The sequence below is a fragment of the Halichoerus grypus genome, chromosome 1 (genome assembly GCF_964656455.1).
Source record: "Halichoerus grypus chromosome 1, mHalGry1.hap1.1, whole genome shotgun sequence".
Lineage (NCBI taxonomy): Eukaryota > Metazoa > Chordata > Mammalia > Carnivora > Phocidae > Halichoerus > Halichoerus grypus.
This window is the reverse complement of record NC_135712.1, coordinates 153,173,618-153,199,497: the sequence shown is the minus strand read 5'-3', so window position 1 is coordinate 153,199,497 and position 25,880 is coordinate 153,173,618. Positions and strand designations below refer to the sequence as shown.

General features: G+C 38.0%; 1 protein-coding gene across 50 annotated transcripts in view; it reads left to right on the top strand.

The window, feature by feature from the left end:
• CLASP2 (cytoplasmic linker associated protein 2) overlaps positions 1–19,953 on the top strand; it is a 182,613-nt gene extending 162,660 nt beyond the window's left edge. For all 50 annotated transcript variants that reach the window (XM_078073999.1, XM_078073975.1, XM_078073973.1 and 47 more), the window contains 6 exons: positions 1,739–1,967; positions 9,383–9,576; positions 10,096–10,224; positions 12,697–12,903; positions 14,467–14,583; positions 18,223–19,953. In XM_078073999.1, the coding sequence (XP_077930125.1) occupies positions 1,739–1,967; positions 9,383–9,576; positions 10,096–10,224; positions 12,697–12,903; positions 14,467–14,583; positions 18,223–18,309 (963 nt within the window). In that variant the 3' untranslated portion in view covers positions 18,310–19,953. The remainder of the gene's footprint in view (positions 1–1,738; positions 1,968–9,382; positions 9,577–10,095; positions 10,225–12,696; positions 12,904–14,466; positions 14,584–18,222) is intronic.
• Positions 19,954–25,880: the final 5,927 nt, after the last annotated feature.

The window sequence follows — 25,880 nt, the reverse complement described above, 5'->3', positions numbered from 1 at the left end:
TACTGTAAGTGTAATAAATTGTATGACTCATTAGCTACATCCAGCTGCTTGTTTGAACTTCTCATCTTTTCCCCTAGAGCTCCTCTTTTCTGTTTCAGTTGATAGCAGCACAAGTTGCTCAGCCAAAAACCTTGGACCAAGGAGTTGTCCTTGTCGCCTCTCTTTCTGTCATCCTCCATACTCTGTCAGGAAATCTGTTGGTTCTGTTTTCAGAATATATCCAAAATCCATCCACTTCCCATCCCTGCTATTCTGGCTTGAAACATCATCAATTCTCTCACCTGCGTTATTAAAATAGGCACCTAACTGGCCTTCTTGATTGTGCCCATTGGCCTCCTGTCATCTGTTCTCACTCCTTGACTTATAACTCCATAGGAGGTCCCAGAATAAAAGCCAAAGTCTACACAATAGGCTTTTCCCTCTGTTACCCTCTGGTCTCATCTACTTTCCTCTGCTCCAACCACACTGGCCCCCTTGCTATTCCTTGAACTCCCTGGGCATGCTCTTGCCTCAGGGCCTTTGTCTTGGCTATTCACTCTGTCTTAGACATCGTTCCTCCAGATAGCTCGGTGGCTGATTTCCTCACTTCCTTCAAGTCTTTGTTCAAATGGCTTACTCTGACCCTAATCTAATCTGCACCCTCCTTCCTCCCACCACAGTACTCATGATCCCTTTAATCCTGCACTGCCTCCCATACACTAATCACTTTCTACCATACCGTATACTTTACTCATTCATTATGTTTATAAATATCTGTCCCCACACTAGAATGTAAACTCCATGAAAGTGGACATCAGTCTCTCTTTTGTTCACTAATATAGCCCCACTGCCAGGAACAATGCCTGGCACGCAGTAGGAGCACAGTACATATTTGAACAATATTTGTAAAGCACCTAAGTAATGGCTTAACACATAGTTGCTGTGAGTAGACAGTGACGGTGGTGATATTGATGGTAGTAATGATTTTCATACTAGTATTAGTATCAGTGTTAGTATTGATGTTTTGGTAAGTATGTTAATGCATTCAAACTTCATCAGGCATCTTTTCAAAAGTTATAGTCCTTGAGGCCATTTTTTTAAAAAAAAATTTTATTCTCTTGTACTTTGTTGACATGTTGTCATTGTGTAATTTACTACCTTAATAATGGACTCTGGCAGCTTTTAGTTCTGTGTTGCTAATGAAAGTCCTTTTATATCTTTAACTGGCATAGAGAAGCTTTTGGTAATCCCACTGAATATTGTTTGGTCAAGCCATTAGCAAGGGAACTATAGGAATCATTAGAAACAGCATTCTTTTATGATTTTTATTTGCCCTCACAGCTGTGGGGTTTTTTTTTACATCTTTAAATTTTGACATTTTAAATAAGTTTTAACTTATGTTGATTCCATTACTTAATTTTTTTCAGCTGTTTATTGTTACCTTTTTTAAAATAGACTTTGAAGCAGTAGAGAAACATCTTTTTAGAATTTCAAAGAGATACTTAAAAATGAATTAATGTGTAGGATGCCTGGGTGCCTCAGTCGATTTAGGCATCTGACTCTTGATTTCAGCTCAGGTCATGATCTCAGGGTCGGGTCGTGAAGTTGAACCCCTTCTCTCTCTCTCTCTCCCTCTGTCCCTACCCCCACTTTCTCATAAATAAAATAAAATAAATAAATAAATAAATAAATAAATAAATAAATAAATGTTTTTTTAAAAATGAATTAATTTGCTATGCCTTCTCCTCCCCATTAATAGATGTGTGGTGGTCCAGGGATGCCTGACCCAAGAGCAGGAGGTGATGCTACTGACTCAAGTCAAACAGCCCTTGATAATAAAGCTTCATTGCTCCATTCAATGCCTGCGCACTCCTCTCCTCGTGCTCGAGACTATAATCCATATAACTACTCAGATAGCATCAGTCCCTTCAATAAGTCTGCCCTCAAGGAAGCCATGTTTGATGATGATGCTGACCAGTTTCCTGATGGTAGGTTCTGGGTCATATTTTGTGTTTTAGAGGACTGGTAATCAATGAAACAAAAGAAATACACGTGCTCTTTTATTATAACTCCCGAAGAAGTAAGGAGCTTTGGGATGGGAATGTTTCTCCCATCTTTTAGGAGCTCATTTCTAGTGGTTTGATAGTTTTCTACCCCAGAATGAGAAACAGGGTAATCCTGAGATCATCCTCAAAATCAGGAAAACCTTACTGACTGCCCAGAAACAACTGAAATCAATTGTAGCTTATAAATTTAGTTTATCTCTAGACACAATTCAGTCATTAATTTTTATACCAGCATGACAAAACCCTTTGAAGAACTACCCATTCTTTATAATAGCCCTTTAATAAAGTGTGAAATCATAAACAAACATTAGTAAGATGCATTCAAGACCAAATGTGAGGTAAGCTACCATTAGAATTTGGAGCCAGCTTAGGACTAGCTCTACACTTTCAGTGACTTATACCAAGGGTGTGGGACTAGCTCTTACACTCACAGTGGCTCGGAACAAGGGCATAGGACTAAGTTCTAACACTTACTAAGCTGTCCAGCCTGATATTTGGTTGACTGTCCAGAGTGTCACATCTGAAAGAGGGTGGAGATGTGCTACCTACCTGCCCTTCCAATTACAGTATGCAGTTAGGTTCACATAAAATGTATAAAGACTGATATAAAACATTGCAAATGGTTTAGGTATTTTTAATAAGGAATTACATTTATTCTCTACAAATTACATAATTCATTAATTTTTTTTATTGAAGACTCAAGTAATATAAAGTAATAGATAACTATGTGGGTAAATTTGAAAGTACCCGCCTTACCAGTCTCATGATACTATACTTAGGTAGTTTTTTGTTTTCCTTTGTTCCCCCAGTATTGCTGTCAGTGAACATATTTCTGCATAAACTTTTATGCACATACATAAGTAATTTACTCTAAGAGATTCCTAGAGGTAGAATTGCTCGATTGGGGCGCCTGGGTGGCTCAGTCGTTAAGCGTCTGCCTTCGGCTCAGGTCATGATCATGGGGTCCTGGGATCGAGCCCCGCATCGGGCTCCCTGCTCGGCGGGAGGCCTGCTTCTCCCTCTCCCTCTGCCTGCCGCTCTGCCTACTTGTGCTCTCTCTGTCAAATAAATAAATAAAATCTTTAAAAAAAAAAAAGAATTGCTCGATTAAGAGATATGTAAGTTGAAATTTTTAGAGTTACTACCCAATTACCAACTCAAAACACTTGGCCAGTTTAGGTAGTGCTGATTTCCTCACCAGCACAGAATGTTTAGACTTTTTAAAATTTTGACATCCATCACCATGATGGATATAAAATAGTCCATCCTAATGAGCATTTCCTTAATTATTAGGAAGACTGAGAAGTTAGATATCAGAAATATTTTTTTAATTTTTGTAATTTGGTAAGTGGAAAAATCTCTTCATTTTTATTCCTTTGATTACCAGTAAGGTTGACGAATCATGTTTTTACCAATATGTCATTTTAAGAGTCTTAATATATCACAGTTACCACAAAGGCAAAATTATGACAACTTGCCAAACTAAGTCTAAATTACATAAGAATCTATAAAATTGCCAAAATGATTCACTTTGGTGTGTTTTGATTTGTCACAAGTGGTTAACTCTGTTACTGAGGTTTAGTCACAATAGCAGCAAAACAGGAGGGAATAAATTGGACCTAGCATGAGCGTGTCCTTTAAACCCTCCCTTGCTGCAGCAGCATGGTAAACTGAGACCTAGTTTTAGCAGCTTTAATTGTTCTTAAATTATTTATGTACAGAGGTCACACGCTGGCAGACCAAATTGGTTCCACTGACATTTCTTGCCTTGGCTGCAATATATAGATATATATATATTTTTTTTTTTTTTTTTTAAACAATCAAAAGCGTAAAAGATGGGGGTACAGCACAAAAACTTTTCCTTGAGCCATTTGAGGGTAAGCTGCCAAACTGATCACCCCAAATACTTTAGGATGTACTTTCCATAAACAAAGACATTCTCCCACATAACCACAATATACTCATCCAAATCAGGTAATTATCATCAGTACATTAAAAACCACCTGCCCATTAACCCCATTAGAGTTTTGTCAGTTGTCCCAGTGATACCTTCTAGCCAGAGGATCCACTTCAGAATCTCACATTGCATTCAATCATGTCTCTATTGTCTTCTTCAGTGTTCAGTCTTTCCTTTGTTCTTGTGACCGTGGCACTTTTGAAGGTCAGAGACCAATTATTTTGTAGCATTTCCCTCAATTTAGGTTTGTCTGATGTTTTCTCGTGATTGGATTCAGGTCATGTGCTCTTGGCATCAGTGTCCCAGAAGTGATAGTGCATTCTTCAGGTAATACACAATTTCACTTTGCCCTTTGGTGATATAAACTTTGGTCACTTGATTATGGTGGTGCTTACCAGGCTTCTCCACTGTGAAGTTACTCATTCTGTAATTAATAAGTCTTGTGGGGAGGTACTTTAAAACTGTATTAAAATTTATTCATTTAAAAAGTTTCATTCACAAATTTCTAACTGTATGAACTCATGGTTTGCATTGTATTCAGTGGGTTATAATTTGTAACGATCATTTATTTTGATGCTCAAATTGTCTTTGATTTGACCTGTTCTTTTGACATGTCCCCATCCTTGCATGCTGGCATGACAAAATGTTGTACTGTCCCTGCTTCAGTCCTGGAATCAGTCATTTCTCCAAGGAGCGATCTTTGGTTTAATTTAATAGAAAATGGTCTTTAAAGGCTAGAGTCTGGGCATGAGGTGTACTCACTGCTAGTGGGATATCACTATTCCCAAGACCTCTCAGTGGCCAGAGCTAAGGAATGTGTGTGTGGTGTGTGTGTATGCATACACACACTGATTTACATCTGTTTATTTCTGTATCAAAAGCTATGAGTTTACTCCAATTCCGATTTAGCACCATAAGATTAATTCTAATTTCCTCCTTTTCCATATTGATAAAGCCCTTTTTTCTGACACTGAGAAACCTGGCTTTCATTATCCTTAATATCCTCCTGTATGCAGCCAGTTTTCGATCTCTGCCACTACCTCCTCACCTTGCTGGGCTCTGCCACTCCACGTGGACACCCTCAACTTGCTTGGGCTCTGACAGGTCACACCTGGTCACCACTCCATGTAGACACCCTTCTTTCCCTGGCTGAGCTCTAAAATTCCATACTTTGCCACTCTCACGTGTGGAAGGAAGCCCTGCTTACTTTGCTCAGGAATCTGTGTCCCCAGGCCTAGTCATTTATAATTTTGATGATTGGAAAAAATCTCTTCATTTATGAGGCTGAGGAATCGTGTTTTTACCAGCTGCTTATGTTACGAGAGTTAGTATATCATAAAGCCAAAACTATGACAGCTTAGCAAGATTACCCACTTGGGGGACGCCTGGGTGGCTCAGTCAGTTAAGCGTCTGCCTTCGGCTCAGGTCATGATCCTGGCGTCCTGGGATCGAGTCCTGAGTTGGGCTCCTTGCTCAGCAGGGAACCTGCTTCTCCCTCTGCCTGCCACTCCCCTTGCTTGTGGGTTCTCTCTCTCTCTGCACCAAATAAATAATTAAAATCTTTAAAAAAAAAAAAAAAAAAAAGATTGCCCACTTAGTAACTGACTGATTCTCTTTTCCTTTACTAAAGATCTTATATTTTCCATTTGTTAAAGGAAGACATCTTTGGAAATTATGTAACTGAAATCCAAACTGGGTAGAATATTTTTGAACTTGAGAAAATTATTTCTTCGCAGCATAATACTTGATTGATTTCTGAAACATAAGACAGCCATTTTATGTTGAACACTCTTTGAAAATGGATAAGCCATTAGTTAAGCGAAATAGTAGTTGCTCTAAACTTCATATAGCAATTATTTATTGCTTATGTTCATTTTTAAATTTGAGATAGGGAAGACCTTGTTTGACATTATTTTATTGTGAACATTGCTAACGTCACCCATTCTTTTTAATTTTATTGACCGCCATTGCTCTTTTAATTTTCCTTCCATGTCTGCCCCAATGCAAAATTTCTCCTCCTTTTTTTGTTTTTAAAGTCCATAACTTTTGGCAGGAGATAATAATTTTGTTCAAGTCAGAATTTCCATAAAAAGAAATTGTTTTAAAATTCTGAGACTTATTTAGTATGTTATTCAGATGTTTCTATACACATTACAGACAGATAACACACATTAGTGATAAATTTTTCAAAATTAATGAGTCAGAAGAATTTAAAACTCCACTAATGTCCACATCTAATTATGATCTTTGTAAAGTTTACCAGGGACTATAATATTCCAGAATAATACTGTTAGTGAGGATGGTTCTGTTATTCAAGAGAGACTCATATCAAAGTTTGCCAATGAAAAGAATATCCCATATTTTTTCAGCGCTGCAACAGAAATATCACAATTGTAATCATGCCAATATCTGTCATAAGAACAAAGAAAATTAATATTAGTTTATGGTGTTCCAAGCACAGGTCTTCACTATGACCATAGGAAGTCAGTGCTCTCTGCCCATTTTACTCATAAGAAAACTGAGCCTCTGCAGTAATTAAGAATGTGCGTTTGTTACACGAAGTAAGAAGTACAGGTTTAATGGGATTCCAGAGCCTTTCTTTTCGCATGACCATGATGCCTCTCATGAGGAGGTACAGTTGGTTACCTTTAGGTTTATCTCATTTGTATCATGTAAATCCGTTTTGTAACAAAATATTTGTTTTCTTTGGCAGAAATTATTTTCCTCTTAGTCATCTGTCCAGACCATTTTATGTCAAGTCATTTCTGATTATCTCCTAGAGTAATTACAAAGCCTATATTCATGGAGAAAAGAGCTGCATTCCTTTGAAAGCATTTTGTGTGTGTGTGAATTCCCTTTATTGAGCTGAAATAAAATACACTCTTACCAGAATGATCCTCTGACATCTGTGGAAGTCTGATCACATGACTTTGCAGGAGTGACTTTTGTGAGATTTATGGAGATGCATTTGTCCTGCCGCAGTAGCTGCTGTTAAAGCAGCAGTACTGTTCCAGTGTTGGTCTATATAATGAAATTATTTCTAAGACAGTTTTTATCCTCCAAGTTCAGATGTCATCTTTGAACACAAATTTCTTTTTTATGGTTTGCTCTGCATTTTACAGAGGTTCTTCCAAAACCCTAATTTGGTTTACCTTGGTGATCATTCTTACCAGCTATCTCTCATTTTTAAGTTCAACAATCATATTCTGTGCTCTGTGTATGAGGTTGTTAGTGCTCTAATTGTAGTTCCATGAGCATTGTCATAATAAACTTCCTTTTTAATAGTTTGTGAATGTTGTCACTACATTTTGGTTCAGTTTCCCTTCCCTATCGTCTATTACTTTTACTCTAGTTGGATTCATCTATTCTTTTTTTATTTTTGGGGGGGGTGGGGGAAAGGGCAAAGGCAGAGGGAGAGATAATCTTAAGCAGGCTCTCTACCCAGCACGGAGCCCAACATGGGGCTCAGTCCCACGACCCTGCTATAATGACCTGAGCCAAAATCAAGAGTCAGACGCTTAACCCACCCAGGCGCCCCTGAACACATCTATTCTAATGGTTCAGCTTGATTTCCTTTCCTCAGGTTTCCGAGTCCCCTTAAGTAAAATATAATTTTTCTTTCCCCTACTTGTAGGTGTGGGTTCCCCGCAACCTATAATGTCAGACCATTGGTATCTCTAGGTCAGTGGCTAACCAGCTGGCAGGATGAGGCACAATAGTTCATTTTTGGGAAGTGGGCTCTTTCCTCTTGAGCCTTTGCTTTTGTAGGCAACAGCTATCTCCCAGATGCTAGATCCACAAGCCTTCTCTGACCTATTAGGATCAGCATAAGTGGCAGCCCTTTCCTATGAAAGACCAGCATGTTCTTGCCAAGTGGACCTACAGCAGTATAGCTCCATGCCGTCAACTGTCTTCCCTGGAGATTCGGGAGAGGGAGTAACCCCAGGTGTAACTTCCAAGCTCAGGCACCATATTCTGTGGTTATTTTATTCCAGAGGAGTTAAGGAAAAGAGTCTATGGCACAAGCTCAGGCCACTGTCTGCCGAAGTCCCAGAAGGGCTGAATTTGTCATTTATTTTATCAACAAAAGAATTTAGGAAGAATTCTGGTATTTTGTAATGTTTTAATATGAGCTTTGGGATGTAACTGTCTTTCCTACAATAATTATTCAAAGCACCATAAGTATCCTCTAACATTCATAAAATTCATGAGTTCATGATTATACTTTAAAAAAGAAAGCAAAAACAAATGAAAACTCTTTGATAATCATTACGCCCAACTCCCATCTCTGAATTTAAGGGAAAATATTAAGTATTTATTCTGCCTCTTATATCAAACTATATTTCAGGATAATCAAAATAGCTCTAGTTGATAAAATTACTCTCTACAGAAGAATTCCAGCCCATTTTTAATTCCTAATAAAATAATTCAGCAATCAGTGGGTGAAGCCATTACTCAAAAGATTGATTGGGGTGCCTGGGTTGCAGAGTCGGTTAAGCATCCAACTCTTGGTTTTTGCTCAGGTTGTGATCTCAGGGTCATAAGATCCAGCCCTGCATTGGGCTCAGCTGGAGTCTGCCTGATATTCTCTTTCCCTCTCCCTCTGCCCCTCCCCCCCACTCACATGCACCTACTCTCTCTCACTTACTCTCTCAAATAAATAAATCTTAAAAAAAGATTATTTTTAGGGGGGTAGTGCCTGAGTGGCTTAATCCATTGGATGTCTGACTTAATTCTGGCTCAGGTCATGATCTCCGGGTTGTGGGATCAAGCCCCACATCAGGCTCTGTGCTGGGCATGGAGCCTGCTTAGGATTCTTTCTCTCCCCCACCCCTTAACAGCCCCCCCACCCCGGCCAAGGGCACTCTCCCTCTCTTAAAAAAAAAATTTTTTTTTTTTTTTAAAAGATTGATGGGGAACTTTACAATGGTGGGATCAAGTTGTCACCACTTAAATCCAGTGGTCATTATTAATATCACTAAAAATGGAGTACCCAAACATTGTGAGCCTCCTGGCATGACACCATAGAAATGCATACTGATGTATGTAAGGATTAAATGATCTATTTGCCATTTACTAGAAATATTTCAGGAAAAAAAGTGGGGAGGGACGAAGATGAAGTAAGAATGGTAAAATCTTGATAATTCTTAAATCTGGGTGAGGGCATATAGGGGTCCATTATATTTTTTCCTTATGTGAATTTTCATTATAAAAAGTTTTAAAGTAGAATTGGTGTTTTCAAGATGACAAACTGGAAAAGAAAATTAGTCATTTTTTTTCTTAAAACTAACATTGTCTGTTTCGTAACGTTACAAAGTTGTCATCCCCATACTTAGCTGACCTATAAAGTTACAGAATTAACATTATGTCCTCTTGCCAGATCTTTCCCTAGACCACTCTGACCTGGTCGCAGAGCTATTGAAGGAGCTGTCTAACCATAATGAACGTGTAGAAGAAAGAAAAATCGCCCTCTATGAACTCATGAAACTAACACAGGAAGAATCTTTCAGTGTTTGGGATGAACACTTCAAAACAATATTACTTCTATTGCTTGAAACCCTTGGGGATAAAGAGGTAAATGGCAGGATATGTAAATAATAGCCTGTTTTTCCTGTCTTGGGTTGCCTGTCCTTGCCTGTTAATCAAGAGCTACACAGATTTGGAAATTGGGAAAATCAGTCTCTTTTACTGCTTCTTCCTGTGTGAAATTTTCATTTTGAGTACTTTTTCTTCTAAACCATAGGCTCAATGATTTTGAACAGTTGACAATGGGAAAAATGAAAGGTTGCTGGTAGTATTTTTATAGGAAAGTACAAGTTACTTGTTTTGCATATTTAAACTAGTTGTTCAGAAGTGTAATTTCTTTTCTCATAGGATGTTGTTGGTTCTTGATCTCCTACAAGTATAAAAAGTGTGATTCAAGTTTTCAACTAGAGATGTGAAAACTTAATTATGTAATATACCATATACTTTGTGCAGTTGTCCAGGACTTATCCCTGCCCCAATGTTAAGACCCTTAAGTTACAGAAATGGAAAATGTAGAAGATTGTCTATAACCCAAAATATTAAAAACATTAAAATATTTCTTCTTAGCCTACAATCAGGGCTTTGGCATTAAAGGTTTTAAGAGAAATCCTAAGGCATCAACCAGCCAGATTTAAAAACTATGCAGAACTGACTGTCATGAAAACATTGGAAGCACATAAAGATCCTCATAAGGAGGTAAGTTACCAGGCCATTAAATTATTATTTTATTCTCAGTACTTCTGATATTATTGCATGAAACATACAAACATTGCTTAAAGAATACCCTTGAAGAGTATCGATCATTCAGTCAAATGAACACTTAACTTTGATGTTCCAGGTAATATATCTAATGAAGATGCAATCATATTTTTTTATTAAATGAATTATGGTGATATCATGGTCTTTCACCTAAAATAAGCCAGCTCTAGGACATAATCTTGATTTCATTTTTTCCTTCTTAATTTGACTTGTAGTTTTCTAATTTAGAATTCACCAACCGTCACTGTCCACTTACCAATAAGAATTTTTGAAATAAGTAATGAAGACAAGAATCATTATTATTTTAAAGTGGTAAAGTGCCTATAGGAACTAGATGTCTGTTCAGAGTTTATTCAATAAAATAATGAGGACAGCTTTCCTGAAGGGAGTCCTGTAAATCTGTCTCATCTATCTGTCTTTTTATTTATAGTTGTGTAAAAAAAAATTAGACTTTTTAAGCTTTTATTTAAATTCCAGTTAGTTAACATACAATATTATATTAGTTTCAGGTGTACAATATAGTGATTCAACACCCAGTGCTCATCACAGCAAATGTACTCCTTCGTCCCATCACCTTTGTCACCCTTCTCCTCCCCCACCTCCCCTCTGGTGACCAGTTCTCTATACTTGAGGGTCTGTTTCTTGGTTTGTCTCTCTCTCCTGTCTCATCTCTTTATAGTTGTAATATACCCATCACCATCAATTATGTTGATGATATAACCCTGAGGATTTTTATTAAGTTTCAGAAATAATTAGAAAAGGAAATTTCAAATAGAGACTGCAGTTCTAAGAGAAAGCACCAGAGCAGTAGCATTAGGTGCCTCTGGTAGAACCAAGACATAAGCGAAAGAGGTCAAAAAAGGAAAGTTAAAAAATAGCAGTGGGACAAAATAGATCAAAACTAAATGTAAGAGCTGAAACTATAACTTTCAGGAGAAATAGGTGTAAATCTTTGTCATCTTGGATTAAGCAGTAGTTTCTTAGACATAACACCAAAAGCACAAGTAGCCAACAACAACAACAAAAACATAAATTGGACTTGATCAAAATTTAAAACTTTTGTGCTTCAGGATGCCCAGGTGGCTCAGCTGGTGGAGCATACGACTCTTGATCTCAAGGTTGTAAATTCAAGCTCCACATTGGGTGTAGAGATTACTTAAAAATACAATCTTTTGAGGGCACCTGGGTGGCTCATTTGGTTAAGCATCCCACTCTTGGTTTCGGCTCAGGTCATGATCTCGGAGTCCTGAGACCATGCCCCGTGTTGGGCTCTGCACTCAGCTGGGAGTCAGTTTGAGATTCTGTCTCCCTCTTCCTCTGCTCCTCATGCTCGCTCTCTCGCTCTCTCTCAAATAAATAAATCTTTAAATATATATACATAATAAAGGGGCGCCTGGGTGGCTCAGTCATTAAGCGTCTGCCTTCGGCTTAGGGTCCTGAGATCGAGCCCCGCATTGGGCTCTCTGCTCAGCGGGAAGCCTGCTTCTACCTCTCACACTCCCCCTGCTTGTGTTCCCTCTCTTGCTGTCTCTCTCTCTCTGTGTCAAATAAATAAATAAAATCTTCAAATATATATATATATATATAAAATAAAATATTTTTTTAAATAATAAATAAAAACTTTTATGCTTCAATGGCACCTGGCTGGGTCAGTCAGTAGATCATGAGACTCTTGATCTTGGGGTTATGAGTTCAAGCCCCACATTGGGCATAGAGTTTACTCAAAAAAAATAAAATAAAAATCAGTGTCACAAAGAATAATGTTTAAAAAAAGAAAACTTTGGTGCTTCAAAGGGCACTCTAAAGAAAGTGGAAAGAGAACCCACAGAACAGGAGAAAATTTTTGCAAATCATATGTCTGATAAGGTAATATACAAAGAACTCTTACAAGTCAACAACAAAAAGAGAAATAACCCAATTTAAAAATGGACAAAGGGTGGGGCGCCTGGGTGGTTCAGTCGGTTAAGCATCCAACTCTTGACTTAGCCTCAGGTCGTGATCTCAGGGTCATGAGATCTAGCCCCATGTCGGGCTCCATACTGAGTAGAGAACCTCCTTAGGATTCTCTCTGCCCTTCTCTCCCAACCCCTCTCTCTCTGTCAAAAACAAACAAACAAAAAAATAAAATAAAATAAAACCTGCATTAGCCAACATTAAGAGAACACAAAAGAAGGAAGACTATCTGGAAGAAATATTTCTCCCTATATATCCATTCTGGCTTCAAAAGTTACATTTTGCCAATGCTGTTTTATCTGTACCCTCACTTTTTGTGTGTGTGTGTTTACTGTAGTTTCAAAGCAAATTATAGCTAACATGTTGTATTGCATATTTCATGAAGTTTGTACTTCTGGGACATATTATAACGTTTTAAAAATTTACTCCAGTTTAAACATTTCCTCTTTGTTTTAGGTGGTAAGATCTGCTGAGGAAGCTGCGTCAGTGCTAGCCACTTCAATCAGTCCAGAGCAGTGCATCAAAGTGCTTTGTCCTATCATCCAAACTGCAGATTACCCAATTAATCTGGCTGCAATCAAAATGCAAACAAAAGTGATAGAGAGAGTATCCAAGGAAACCCTTAACTTGCTTTTGCCGGAGATTATGCCAGGCCTAATACAGGTGAGAAACAAAACTCAGAGGAATAAATTATGATACATTTGGGATTCGGTTATTTTAGGCACTTTCTAGGCAACACTAGTGGCATAACCAAGCCTTCCTGCTGTCTTGGATATTCAGAGCAAAGAAAGACTTTCCATAACTAGCTCTGTGTGTGTGTGTGTGTGTGTGTGTGTGTGTATGTGTTAAATATATACATAACGTAAAACTTAACCATTTAGTCATTTTTAAGTGTGCATTTCAGTTGCATTAAATACATTTATGATATTGTACAACCATTACAGCTATCCAGCTCCAGAACATATTTCACCATCCCAAACAGAAACTCTGTACCCATTAATAATTCCCTGTTCCCTCTTCCCATAGCCCCTGGTAACTTCTGTTCTACTTTTTCTCTTCTGCTTTATAGGTTCCTCATGTAAAAGGAATCACACAGTATTTGTTCTGTTTTGGCTGGCTTATTTAGCGTAATGTTTTTAGGGTTCATCCATGTTATAGCATGTATTAGAATTTAATTCATTTTTTTATGGCTGAGTAATTTCCATTACTATGACTACCACAATTTGTTTATCCATTCATCTTTTGATGAATATCTGGGTTGTTACCCTTTTTTTAATAACATAAATACTGCATTGAACTTCTTTATATTTCCTTATATGTATATATCTAGAAGTAGAATTCCTAGGTACTGCCAGATTTCTCTCCAAAATGGTTATACTAATTTACAGTCACAGATGTAATGTGGTTTTTTTCTATGCACACAAACCTTTCATCCACATAAACATTTTAATGAGGTCATATTTTATAACATGCTTTGCTTAATCATAAATTGTTAACTTTTTCCATTCAATAAATTATATTCTATAATGTAACATAATGACTGATTATTATTATGTAGTATGTATAATAAAACCACTTCTGAAGAGAATTAATCATTAATTTCTTTGTGCATCTTTAGTATTATCTTTGACTCTGTTGTAAGCCTAATAGTGCTCACTAAATTGTGGGGTCCTTGAAGATAAGATCCAAATCTCTTCTTTGTACTTTGGTACAAAGAACAGAACATACGTAGTATGTGTATATCATACATATAGTGGGTACTGAATAAATTTTTGCCAGTTGAATAACTTAGAGTAATGGTAGGGATAGGACAGATGTTGAGCTTAATTCAGCCTGAATTATAGGAGTACCTTGACTGCCAGGCCCAGTTTTACTCTGTTTAGATTTTATTCAATAGTGAAGCGCTCTTGGGCTTCCTACAGCTGAATGCTTTAGCAGGGCTCATCTGCAGACTTTACAGAGCAGGTTGGCAAAGGGGCAGCTTTCCAGGCTAACTAAGGTAGAACCTGATAAGGAAAGCTAATAGTGGAGTGGAGGTGTGAAGGGGAAGTGGAGGGAGAGAAGGGCACGTTTCTGCTAGGAAAGGTAGGGAGGTTAACTTCAGTCAACAAAGCTTCCTCTCCCTGCTACGCCTACAAGCTCATCTCTGAGCCACATCTTCTGTCCATGTTGGAATGGTACTTTTTCAGATCCCGCAGGAGTGCTAACAAGGACTTTTCTCCCTAGGGTTATGATAATTCAGAGAGCAGTGTTCGGAAAGCTTGTGTCTTCTGCCTGGTGGCTGTTCATGCAGTAATTGGTGATGAACTAAAACCACATCTCAGTCAGCTCACTGGCAGTAAAGTAAGTAGTGATGCTTTGTTCTAAAGGTGGTGACTTTGGTACATTTTTCAGATTTAGTTCTTTGTTGTGTTAAAGGGTAAATTTGTTACTCAACTTTGAACAAGTCGGGCCTTGAGCATCCAACTCATTTCTCCCACCATTTGAATTTTAACTGTTTCTACTTTCACATTGTTCACTCAGGTGAGGTCAAGTAGGGTAGGCTGCTCTGAAAGAAATGCCTACAGCCAGTGGATTCCTTTCCCACCACCACACCCAAATCCTCACTCCCAAGGACTGTTTAAGAATAAATAGTGGCTGGGGCGCCTGGCTGGCTCAGTTGGTGGAGTGTGTGACACTTGATCTCAGTTGTTGTGAGTTTGAGCCCCACAGTGGGTATAGAGATTACTTAAATACATAAGTACATAAATGAATATCCTTTTTTATTTTTATTTTTTTCATTTTTTAAAGATTTTATTTATTTATTTGACGGAGAGAGACACAGCGAGAGAGGGAACACAAGCAGGGGGAGTGGGAGAGGGAGAAGCAGGCTTCCCGCGGAGTAGGGAGCCCGACTCGGGGCTCGATCCCAAGACCCTGGGATCATGACCTGAGCCGAAGGCAGACGCTTAACGACTGAGCCACCCAGGCGCCCCATGAATATCCTTTTTTCAAAAAGAATAGTGGCTTTATATATTCATGGATTACTTTATATCTCCCAAAATGTGGAACGCTTGAACATTTCTTTAATTTTCCCCTGTGAACTATGATAATCAAATATTTGCTGTCCTTAAGACTTAAAAAAAAAAACAACCTCATTGTGTGGGTGTAGTCATCCAATGAGATCCCATCCGTGAGAAGTTGATCATGTATTATTGTACTCTATGGAAATGTTCCCTCAGAATTCTTATGTTGAAATCCAATCCCAAATGTGATGGTATTAGGAGGTGGGCCTTTGGAAGGGGTTTAGTTCATGAAGGCAGAGCCTTCATGAATGGGATTAGCATCCTTATAAAAGAGACCCCTGAGATCCCTTGCCCTGTCTGCTATGTGAAGTTACGGCAATAAGACGGCTGTCTGTGAACCAGAAAGCGGGATATCACCTGGATCTTGCACTATCCAGTCTCCAGAACTGTGAAAAATAAATTTCTATTGTTTATGAGCCACTTAGTCCATGGTATTTTGTTACAGCGGCCTTGATGGAATAAGATGAAATGTTGATACTAATAATAAATGTAAATCTATTTACCCAAGAAACATTGGTCAAGCACTGTCTGTACATCAGACATTGTGCTCAACATTAAGACACTGATCCTGTTTTCCCAGGACTCACAGGAAGCCAAGAGCCCAGTAAAATGATGACAATTTTTATCCTTACAATTGTTTTCTACCTTTATGAAAAGTTTGAGACGGAATAAAGGAACAAATGGCCAAAGCTTAAAAAAAAAAAGACTTAAAAAAAAAAAAATAGGGGTGCCTGGCTGGCTCAGTCAGAAGAGCATGAAACTCTTGATTTCGGGGTTGTGAGTTCGAGCCTCACATTGGGTGTAGAGATTACTTAAATATTAAATAAGCTTAAAAAAATGTTTTAAAGACATGGGGCGCCTGGGTGGCTCAGTTGGTTAAGCGACTGCCTTCAGCTCAGGTCATGATCCTGGAGTCCCAGGATCGAATCTTGCATTGGGCTCCCTGCTCAGCAGGGAGTCTGCTTCTCCCTCTAATCCTTCCCCCTCTCATGCATGCTCTCTCTCTCTCTCTCAAATAAATAAATAAAATCTTTTAAAAAATAAAAATAAAGACTTAAAAAAGAGTCTTGCTTTCCTCATTTCTTTGATATTATCAAACATTGAAATTTATTCTACAAACTGAGGGTAAACTATGATTGTTGAATTGTTGCTTATGAACCAGTTTGCGGGAAACACTCATGCTCATCTAAACAGTTTCCCAAACCCACGCTGTTGTCATTACTATGATCAAATTTATTTTTAAAATAGCAAAAAGGTGGAGAAAATACCTATAAAGCTCAGGTATACACCTTAGATTAAATAGTTACGTGACTTATAGATAGATTAGAGCAGTGGTTCTTAACCCTTTCTGAGTTACAGACCACTTTGAGATATGGGTAGTATCTCATCCCAAGAAAAATAAATAAATACAGAAAATTTTACACATAGTTTCAGAGGATTCATTGAGTCCCTGAATCCCATGGACACCAGGTTAAAAACCCTTGAATCAATGAGTTAATGTTAAAAAAGCAAACTTTCAACAGCACAGTTTTCTTTTTCCTTTTTTTTTTTTTTTTAAGATTTTATATAATTATTTGACAGCGAGCGAGCACAAGCAGGGGGAGTGGCAGAAAGAGGGAGAAGCAGGCTCCCCGCTGAGCAGGGAGCCTGCCGTGGGGCTCAGTTCCACGACCCTGAGATCATGACCGGAGCCGAAGGTGCCAGACAGGCACCCCTCTTTTTTTTTAAGTAAACTCTACACCCAGCTTGAACTCAAGAGCCCCACATGCTCTACCAGCTGAGCCAGCAAGGCGCCCCAACACAGTGGTTTTGAAAGAAAAAAATCTCAACTTTTATGATAAGCTCAGATTGTGTCCTGATAATCCAGAGATGTCTGTAGAAGAATTAAAATTAAGTACTTTGTCAAGACTCTTTTAACTCTAGGAAACTGAGGGCTGCTGGAGCTGAGGTTGGTGGGGGGATGGGGTTACTGGGTGATGGGCATTAAGGAGGGCACTTGAAGTAATGAGCACTGGGAGATGTATGCAACTGATGAATCACTAAATTCTACCCCTGAAACTAATAATACACTAGATGTTAGTTAAATTGAATTTAAATAAAAATTTTTTTAAAAATTAAGTACTTCGTCAGAGTACTAGGCATATGAAGACCATAGGTAGGTTAAAAAATATTTGGAAATGACATTAGATGAAAAAAAGTAAAGCACAGAATTGTATATGCATTGATTAAAACTTTACAGAAGTATGATCTCATCTAGCAAAGACTACAAATTGACACACAGAAATCAAGAACATTCTTGGAGGGCAGTGTTATAATTGTTTAAGATCTTGGGTCCTGGAACCCAAGTGCCTAATTTCCTATCCTGGCCCACTTCTTACCTACCCCTGTGACTTTAGGCAATGACTTGCATGTCCTGTATCTTGATTTCCTCGTCTATAAAGTATTGTTGAGATAAAAAGAGATAGTGTAAGGTAGTTAGCTTATTATATAGCACATGGTGCTCAAATGTTTATCCTTATTGTCTTAATGATGACTTCTTTTTTCTAAGTTTAAGTTTTACATGCTATCACTACAATATTTTTTGAAAAGGCATATTAGAATACTCAGTCATCAGGGGTACCTGGCTGGCTTAGCCTGGTAGAGCATGCAACTCTTGATCTCAGGGTCGTGAGTTCAAACCCCATGTTGGGTGTAGAGATTACTTAAATAAATGAATAAATAGAATACTCAGTTGTGAACAGACTAAGACTTGAATTTTTTTTTTTTTGGGGTAATTCTTAATTATCAACAATAACTTGGGTGTAACTTAGTCTAAAATCTCTCTTTTTAAATTCATATATGTATATAATTTTTTTAATGAGCATCTTACTATAATTTATAATTGGCTCAATGACATACGTTTGGCTTGAATCTGCAGATGAAGCTACTGAATCTTTACATCAAACGTGCACAAACAGGTTCTGGAGGAGCTGATCCCACTACTGATGTTTCTGGACAAAGTTAGTGAAACTGATTAAAGTGAACCACGGCCTCTCAAAGAAAGGACAGACAGACCACACCTCATCAATGAAAGGAAATTTTCAAACACATCTTTTGGAACTTACCATCTTTCCCAGTTTTAGTTTTTTGTTTTGTTTTGTATTTTCTGTAACAGAGGGCTATCCTCAGTCTGCATGTAACTTTTATGATAGTTATTCCAAATTCAAGAAGAAGCAGTATTAACATCAGTTGATCAGTACAAAGTAATTTTTAATCGAATTCATTTCACATGTTTGTACTTCTTTGTCTTCCCATTAACCTTTGCCAGTGTTATGATTGTATAAATTTTTTTAAATGCTGGTTAAAGAGGAATGCTTAAAGCTTTAAAAGTTTAACAGTCTAAAACATTTTTTTTTGCCTCTATTCAAATGCAGAATAATATTTTTATTGCTACTTGGAGTTTTGTTCCGTATCATGTCCTATGCTAGAAATACTGAAATGATGTGAAACAAAGCAGGACTAATTTGAACTACAGCTGGACTCTGTGTGATGGTGATACATGTCATTAGTTGCAATTTCTTTGGGGTGATCTGTAGTTTAAAACTAAGACCTCAGAGAAAGTGCTACAGAATCAGCCAGTTCTGTAACACTGATACTGCTTATTGGTTGTTGATCTTGCCATCTTTATTTAAAACCATGTCCCCTCTAAGATCCCTTAAGACAGCTGCACCAAATCATCTGCCTGTTGTTTTCTTGATACTTATTAAAATAGAAGGTTTTATTGCAGGGTTTTGGTTTGTTTATCTTTGTTGTGAATGATGCTTTTTTCGTATTTATTAATCTCAAATTCACTTATGAATAAACTTGGTAATGGAAAGAGACAAAAAAAAATCAAGTGCATGTGTGTCCTTGACCGTCTTCTGTTTCTCATTTAATAAACAAACTTATTATTGAGACATGGGAGTCAACCAGCACCTTTTCTTTAAATGGTGGAACCTGGTTTCCTTTTACCATGAAATTGTCTTACTTGAAAACATTGATCCTGATGAGAGAGAAGATGGTACAAGGCTATTATCTTTGTGTAATGGACTTAAATTCTCTACCTCTTCAGGGCTAATCCTTATAACTGAGCTGCTGCCTGTAGTATCTTTTGGGAAACTACTTCAAGGGTGATTTTCTGTTACATTTTAACAAATTTTTTTAATCACCTTTTGCTACACCTATTCTTTTCATGTGCAGCCAACTTTCAAAAATTACCAGTTTGGTGAAAGGCAAATTAGATCATTCGGAACCAGGATACTAATGATTTCTCATCTTGACTTTTTAAAAATCCTAACATGAAGTGAATTTGACTGGAAAGGCAAATAGCTATTAGGGAAGCAATTTGCTATTGTTACAGAGTTACCTGTACTTTCTTTGTTTAATTGAAAAAAATGTAGAAATGTATGTAAAGAATTTAAGACAGGAGTACTGGATGGATGATTTGTCATAGGCTTTTCCCTTCGTTTCTGTTCTAGCAGCAGGAAAATAGTTTCTCTATATCCCCTCCCCTTTACCTGTAACAATTTTGTTTTCTACTGTTAATTACATTGTGTATTTATAGTTCTATGCTTCCTGTTGTGCATATACTGGCAATAAAACTGTACATAACATTACTTGAAAAAATTAACAGTGTTTATCAGTTGTTTTTCTGTCTCACTCTGTGAAAAGTCACTTAGCTCCTAACTAGGTTTTTAAAAATATTTCAGAGGTCCTGTATTAGTGCTATTCTCATGAATTTTATAAGTGCGTCTGAGGAAAACATTTATCAGGAGTAGCCTCCACAGTCAGATGGCTGTATATGCATGTGTATGACAGCTTATCTTTTTTTTTTCCTAAGATTTTTATTTATTTGTTTGATAGAGCACAAGTAGGCAGAGAGGCAGGCAGAGGGAGAGGGAGAAGCAGACTCCCCGCTGAGCAGGGAGCCCGATGTGGGGCTCGATCCCAGACCCTGGGATCATGACCTGAGCCGAAGGCAAACGCCCAACCAACTGAACCACCCAGGAGCCCCTGACAGCTTATCTTTAAGAAGAAAAGGCATTTTATTTATTTATTAAAGATTTTATTTATTTATTTGACAGAGAGACGGTGAGAGAGGGAACACAAGCAGGGGAAGTGGGAGAGGGAGAAGCAGGCTTCCCGCCGAGCAGGAAGCCCGATGTGGGGCTCGATCCCAGGACCCTAGGATCATGACCTGAGCCAAAGGCAGCCGCTTAACCAACTGAGCCACCCAGGTACCCCGAGAAAAGACATTTTAAACATTGAATTCTTCTCAGTTTCTCAGTTTTGTTTTATGTTCCATGACCTTTTGTGTGTTTTATAATCATTTTTAATCTAAATATTGATTTAATTTTGATCTCTGCTTTAAGATCCTGCTTTAATTACTGTTGACAACTAAGTACTTTGATGTAAGCTGAATAATAACTCTACTTGAAAACTTAGGTCAAGCACCTGACATCTAAAGACAGGCACTCAAATGAACTGAGTAGTGAAAGAGTATGGTTTAATGTGACTAAGTGAAAGCTAATATATAAAAACATGAAAAAAGATTTAAAATTCTGTAATTTTAGGGGCGCCTGGCTGGCTCAGTTGGTAGAACATGCGACTCTTGATCTCAGGGTCATGAGTTTGAGCCCCATGTTGGGCATAGAGATTACTTTAAAAAAATAAACAACAAAAGTAAAAATATATATACATATAAAAAAATAAAAATTAAAATCTGTAATTTCAGTTAATGAGGCTTTAAGAAAGTTATTACTGACTATTCAAATTTGTTCATTCCAGAAATATATTTAGGTGTCAGCCATTAAAAACTGGTGGTAAGTTCCTGGTTAAATTTTTTCTTTCCACCTTTCATTATCAGTATCATTCATTTACTGCACTGCTCAGAACTAATTAAAATCACATAATTCCTGATTATAAACCATATTTGTTTCTTGGAGGTTTTCAAAATCTATAATAGCCTTCTGCCATTTTCAATTAGGATGTGGTTTGAACCTGAGGTTTCAAATTTGGAGTATATTTACTGTATTCCTTCATATTCTATCTTGTAAACTTTGAGTCAAATGACTTTTCACCAAATATGTCTCCAATAAAAGACTGGAATCTTATCAAGCCAGATCTGTTTATAAATTCAAGTGTATCTTATTAATTTAGAATAGCATTTACAGGAAATAGAAATGAGGATTGATACATTACTCCATAATACATGAGGGCTTTTTTTTAAGCTTAACCTTTGACATCTTTGCTTCCTGTGTTGTGTAGGTTTGTCTCATTGCAATTAATCACGTACAGTTTTACAGCTATGCAAAAGAGAGAATTAAGCTTAAAAATGCTATCAGTGGGACACCTGGGTGGCTCAGTCATTAAGTGTCTGCCTTTGGGTCAGGTCATGGGATTGAGCCCTACATCAGGCTCCCTGCTCAGCAGGGAGGCCTGCTTCTCTCTCTCCCACTCCCCGGCTTGTGTTCCCTCTCTCACTGTCTCTCTCTCTGTCAAATAAATAAATAAAATCTTTTTAAAAAAATAAATCTTACTGGTTAAAAAGTTATCCACCTCCCTTTTTTTTTTAATATTTTATTTTTAAGTAATCTCTACACCCACCGTGGGGCTCAAACTCACAACCCCAAGATCAAGAGTTGCATGTTCCACTGACTGAGCCAGCCAGGCACCCCAAAAGTTATCTCTCTCTATAGAGCAGAAATAAATTATATAGAAACTAGAAAAACAGTAGAACAGATCAATGAAACCAGGAGCTGGTTCTTTGAAGAAATCAATAAAATTGATAAACCTCTAGTCAGACTAATCAAGAAAAATAAAGGACTCAATAAGATCACAAATGAGAGGGGCGCCTGGGTGGCTCAGTCGTTAAGTGTCTGCCTTCGGCTCAGGTCATGATCCCAGGGTCCTGGGATCGAGCCCCACATCGGGCTCCCTGCTCCGCGGGAAGCCTGCTTCCCCCTCTCCTACTCCCCCTGCTTGTGTTCCCTCTCTCGCTGTGTCTCTCTCTGTCAAATAAATAAAATCTTTAAAAAAAAAAAAAAAATCACAAATGAGAGAAGAGAAATAACCAACACCACAGAAATACAATCATAAGAGAATATTGTGAAAAACTATACCAACAAATTGGACAGCCTACAAGAATTGGATAAATTCCTAGAAACATAACCTGCCAAAACTGAAGCAAAAAGAAAAAGAAAACTTGAACAGACCGATAACCAGCAAAGAAACTGAATCAAAATCTCCCCAAAAACAAAAGACTAGGATAGATGACTTCACAGGCGAATTCTGCCAAACATTTAAAGAAGAGTTAATATCTATTCTCAAAAATTCCATAAAATGAGGGCGCCTGGGTGGCTCAGTTATTAAGTGTCTGCCTTCGGCTCCAGTCATGATCCCAGGGTCCTGGGATCGAGCCCCGCATCGGGCCCCCTGCTGCGCGGGAAACCTGCTTCTCCCTCTCCTACTCCCCCTGCTTGTGTTCCTGCTCTCGCTATCTCTCTCTGTCAAATAAATAAATAAAACCTTTAAAAAAAAAAAATCCACAAAACAGAAAAGGAAGGAAAACTTACAAATTTATTCGATGGGGCCAGCATTACCCCGATACCAAAACCAGATAAAGACATCATGAAAAAAGAACTACAGGCCAATATGAACATAGATGCAAAAATTCTCAACAAAATGCTAGCAAACTGAATTCAACAATACATAAAATCCTTTACCACCTGGGGTGCCTGGCTGGCTCAGCAGAGCGTGCAACTCTTGATCTCAGGGCTGTGAGTTCAAGCCCCATGTTGGGCATGGAGCCTACTTTATTTTTTTTTTTTAAGATTTTATTTATTTATTTGACAGAGACACAGCGAGAGAGGGAACACAAGCAGGGGGAGTGGGAGAGGGAGAAGCAGACTCCCTGTGGAGCAGGGAGCCCGATGTGGGGCTCGATCCCAGGACCCTGGGATCATGACCTGAGTTGAAGGCAGACGCTTAACGACTAAGCCACCCAGGCGCCTTGGAGCCTACTTTAAAAATAAGAATCATTCACCATGATCAAGTGGGTTGCAAGCATGGTCCAATATTCACAAATCAATCAACATGATACATCAGAGAAAGGATAAGAACCATAGATCATTTCAATAGATGCAGAAAAAGCATTTAACAAAGTACAACATTCATTTGTAATAAAAACTCTCAACAAAGTGGGTTTAGGGGGGACATACCTTGACATAATAAAAGCCATCTATGAAAAACCCACAGCTAACATCATCCTCTGGGGAAAAACTCTTTTCCCCCAAAGGTCAGGAACAAGACAAGGATGTCTACTCTCACCATTTTTATTCAACATAGTACTGGAAGTCCTAGCCACAGCGCTCAGACAAGAAATAAAAAGAATGCAAATCAGTAAGGAAGAAATAAAATTTGCACTATTTGCAGATGATATGATACTACATATAGAGAACCCAAGAGACTCCACCCCAAAACTGCTAGAACTGATAAACGAATTCAGTAATGTCCCAGGATGCAAAATCAATGTACAGAAATCTGCATGTCTATCCACAAATAATGAAGCAGCAGAAAAGGAAATTAAGAAAACAATCCCATTTACGATTGCACCAAAGAGGTAAACAATCTGTACTCTGAAAACTATACAACACTTACGAAAGAAATTGAAGATGGCACAAAGAAATGGAAAGACATTCCATGCTCATGGATTGGAAGAACATTGTTAAAATGTCTGTACTACCCAAAGCAATCTACACAATTAATGCAATCCTTATCAAAATACCAATAGCGTTTTTCAGAGCTAGAACAAACAATCCTAAAATGTATATGGAACCTTTACAAAAGCCCCCAAATAGACAAAGCAGTCTTGGAAGAAAAAAAAAAAAGCAAAGCTGGAAGCATCACTATTCCAGACTTCAAGTAATATTACAAAGCTGTAGTGATCAAAACAGTACGGTACTGGCACAAAAATAGGCACATAGATCAATGGAACAGAATAGAAAATCCAGAAATAAACCCACAGTTTTATGGTCGATTAACCTTCGACAAAGCAGGAAAGAATATCCAATAGGAAAAAGTCTCTTCAACAAATGCTGTTGGGAAAACTGGACAGCAACATGCAAAAGAATGAAACTGCAACACTTTCTTATGCCATACACAAAAATAAACTCAAAATGGATTAAAGACCTAAATGTGAGACCCTGAAACCATAAAAATCCGAGAAGAGAACACAGGCAGTAAGTTCTTTGACATTGGCTGTAGCAACATCTTTTTAGATCTGTCTCCTGAGGCAGTGGAAACAAACACAAAAGGCAACTATTGGGACTACATCAGAATAAAAAGCTTCTGCATAACAAAGGAAACAAAACTGAAAGACAACATACAGAATGGGAGAAGATATTTGCAAATGATACGTCCAGTGAAAGGTTAGTATCCAAAATATATAAAGAACTTATAGAACTCAATACCCAAAAATCAAATAATCCACTTAAAAAATGGACAGAAGACATGAACAGACATTTCTTCAAAAAAGACAGATGGCTGGGTGCCTGGGTGGCTCAGTCGTTAAGCATCTGCCTTCGGCTCAGGTCATGATCCCAGGGTCCTGGGATGGAGCCCCACATCGGGCTCCCTGCTCAGTGGGAAGCCTGCTTCTCCCTCTCCCACTCCCCCTGCTTGTGTTCCCTCTCTCGCTGTGTCTTTCTCTGTCTAATAAACAAATAAAATCTTAAAAAAAAAAAAAAAGACAGATGGCCAACAGACACATGAAAAGATGTTCATCATTACTCATCATCAGGGAAATGCAAATCAAAACCACAATGAGATATCCCCTCACACCTCTCAGAAGGGCTAAAATCAACACAAGAAACAACAGGTGTTGATGAGGATGTGGAGAAAAAGGAACCCTCATGCACTGTTGGCAGGAATGCAAACTGGTGCAGCCACTGTGGAAAACAGTATGGAGGTTCCTCAAAAATGGAACTACTTTATGATCCAGCAATTGCACTACTGGGTATTTACCCAAAGAATACAAGAACACTAATTCAAACGGATTCATGCTCCCCCTGTGTTTATAGCAGCATTATTTACAATAGTCAAACTATGGAAGCAGCCCAAGTGTCCATCAACTGCTGAATAAAGAAAAGGTGGCATACATATGTAATGGAATATTATTCAGCCACAAAGAAGAATGAAATCTTGCCATTTGCAACCACATGGATGGAACTAGACAGTATAATGCTAAGTAAAATAAGTCAGAGAAAGAAATACCATATGATTTTGCTCATACGTGCAATTTAAGAAACAAACAAGCAAAGGAAAAAAAATAAGAGAGGGAGACAAATTTAACTATAGAGAACAAACTGATGGTTACCAGAGGGAGGTGAGTGAGGGGATGGGTGAATTAGGTGATGGGGATCAAGGAGGGCACTTGCTGTGAGGAGCACTGGGTGATGTATGGAAGTGTTGAATCATTATATACCTGAAACTAATATAACACTGTATGTTAACTGGAATTTCAATAAAAATAAAAAGTTACCTTTCTTTATTGTAAGC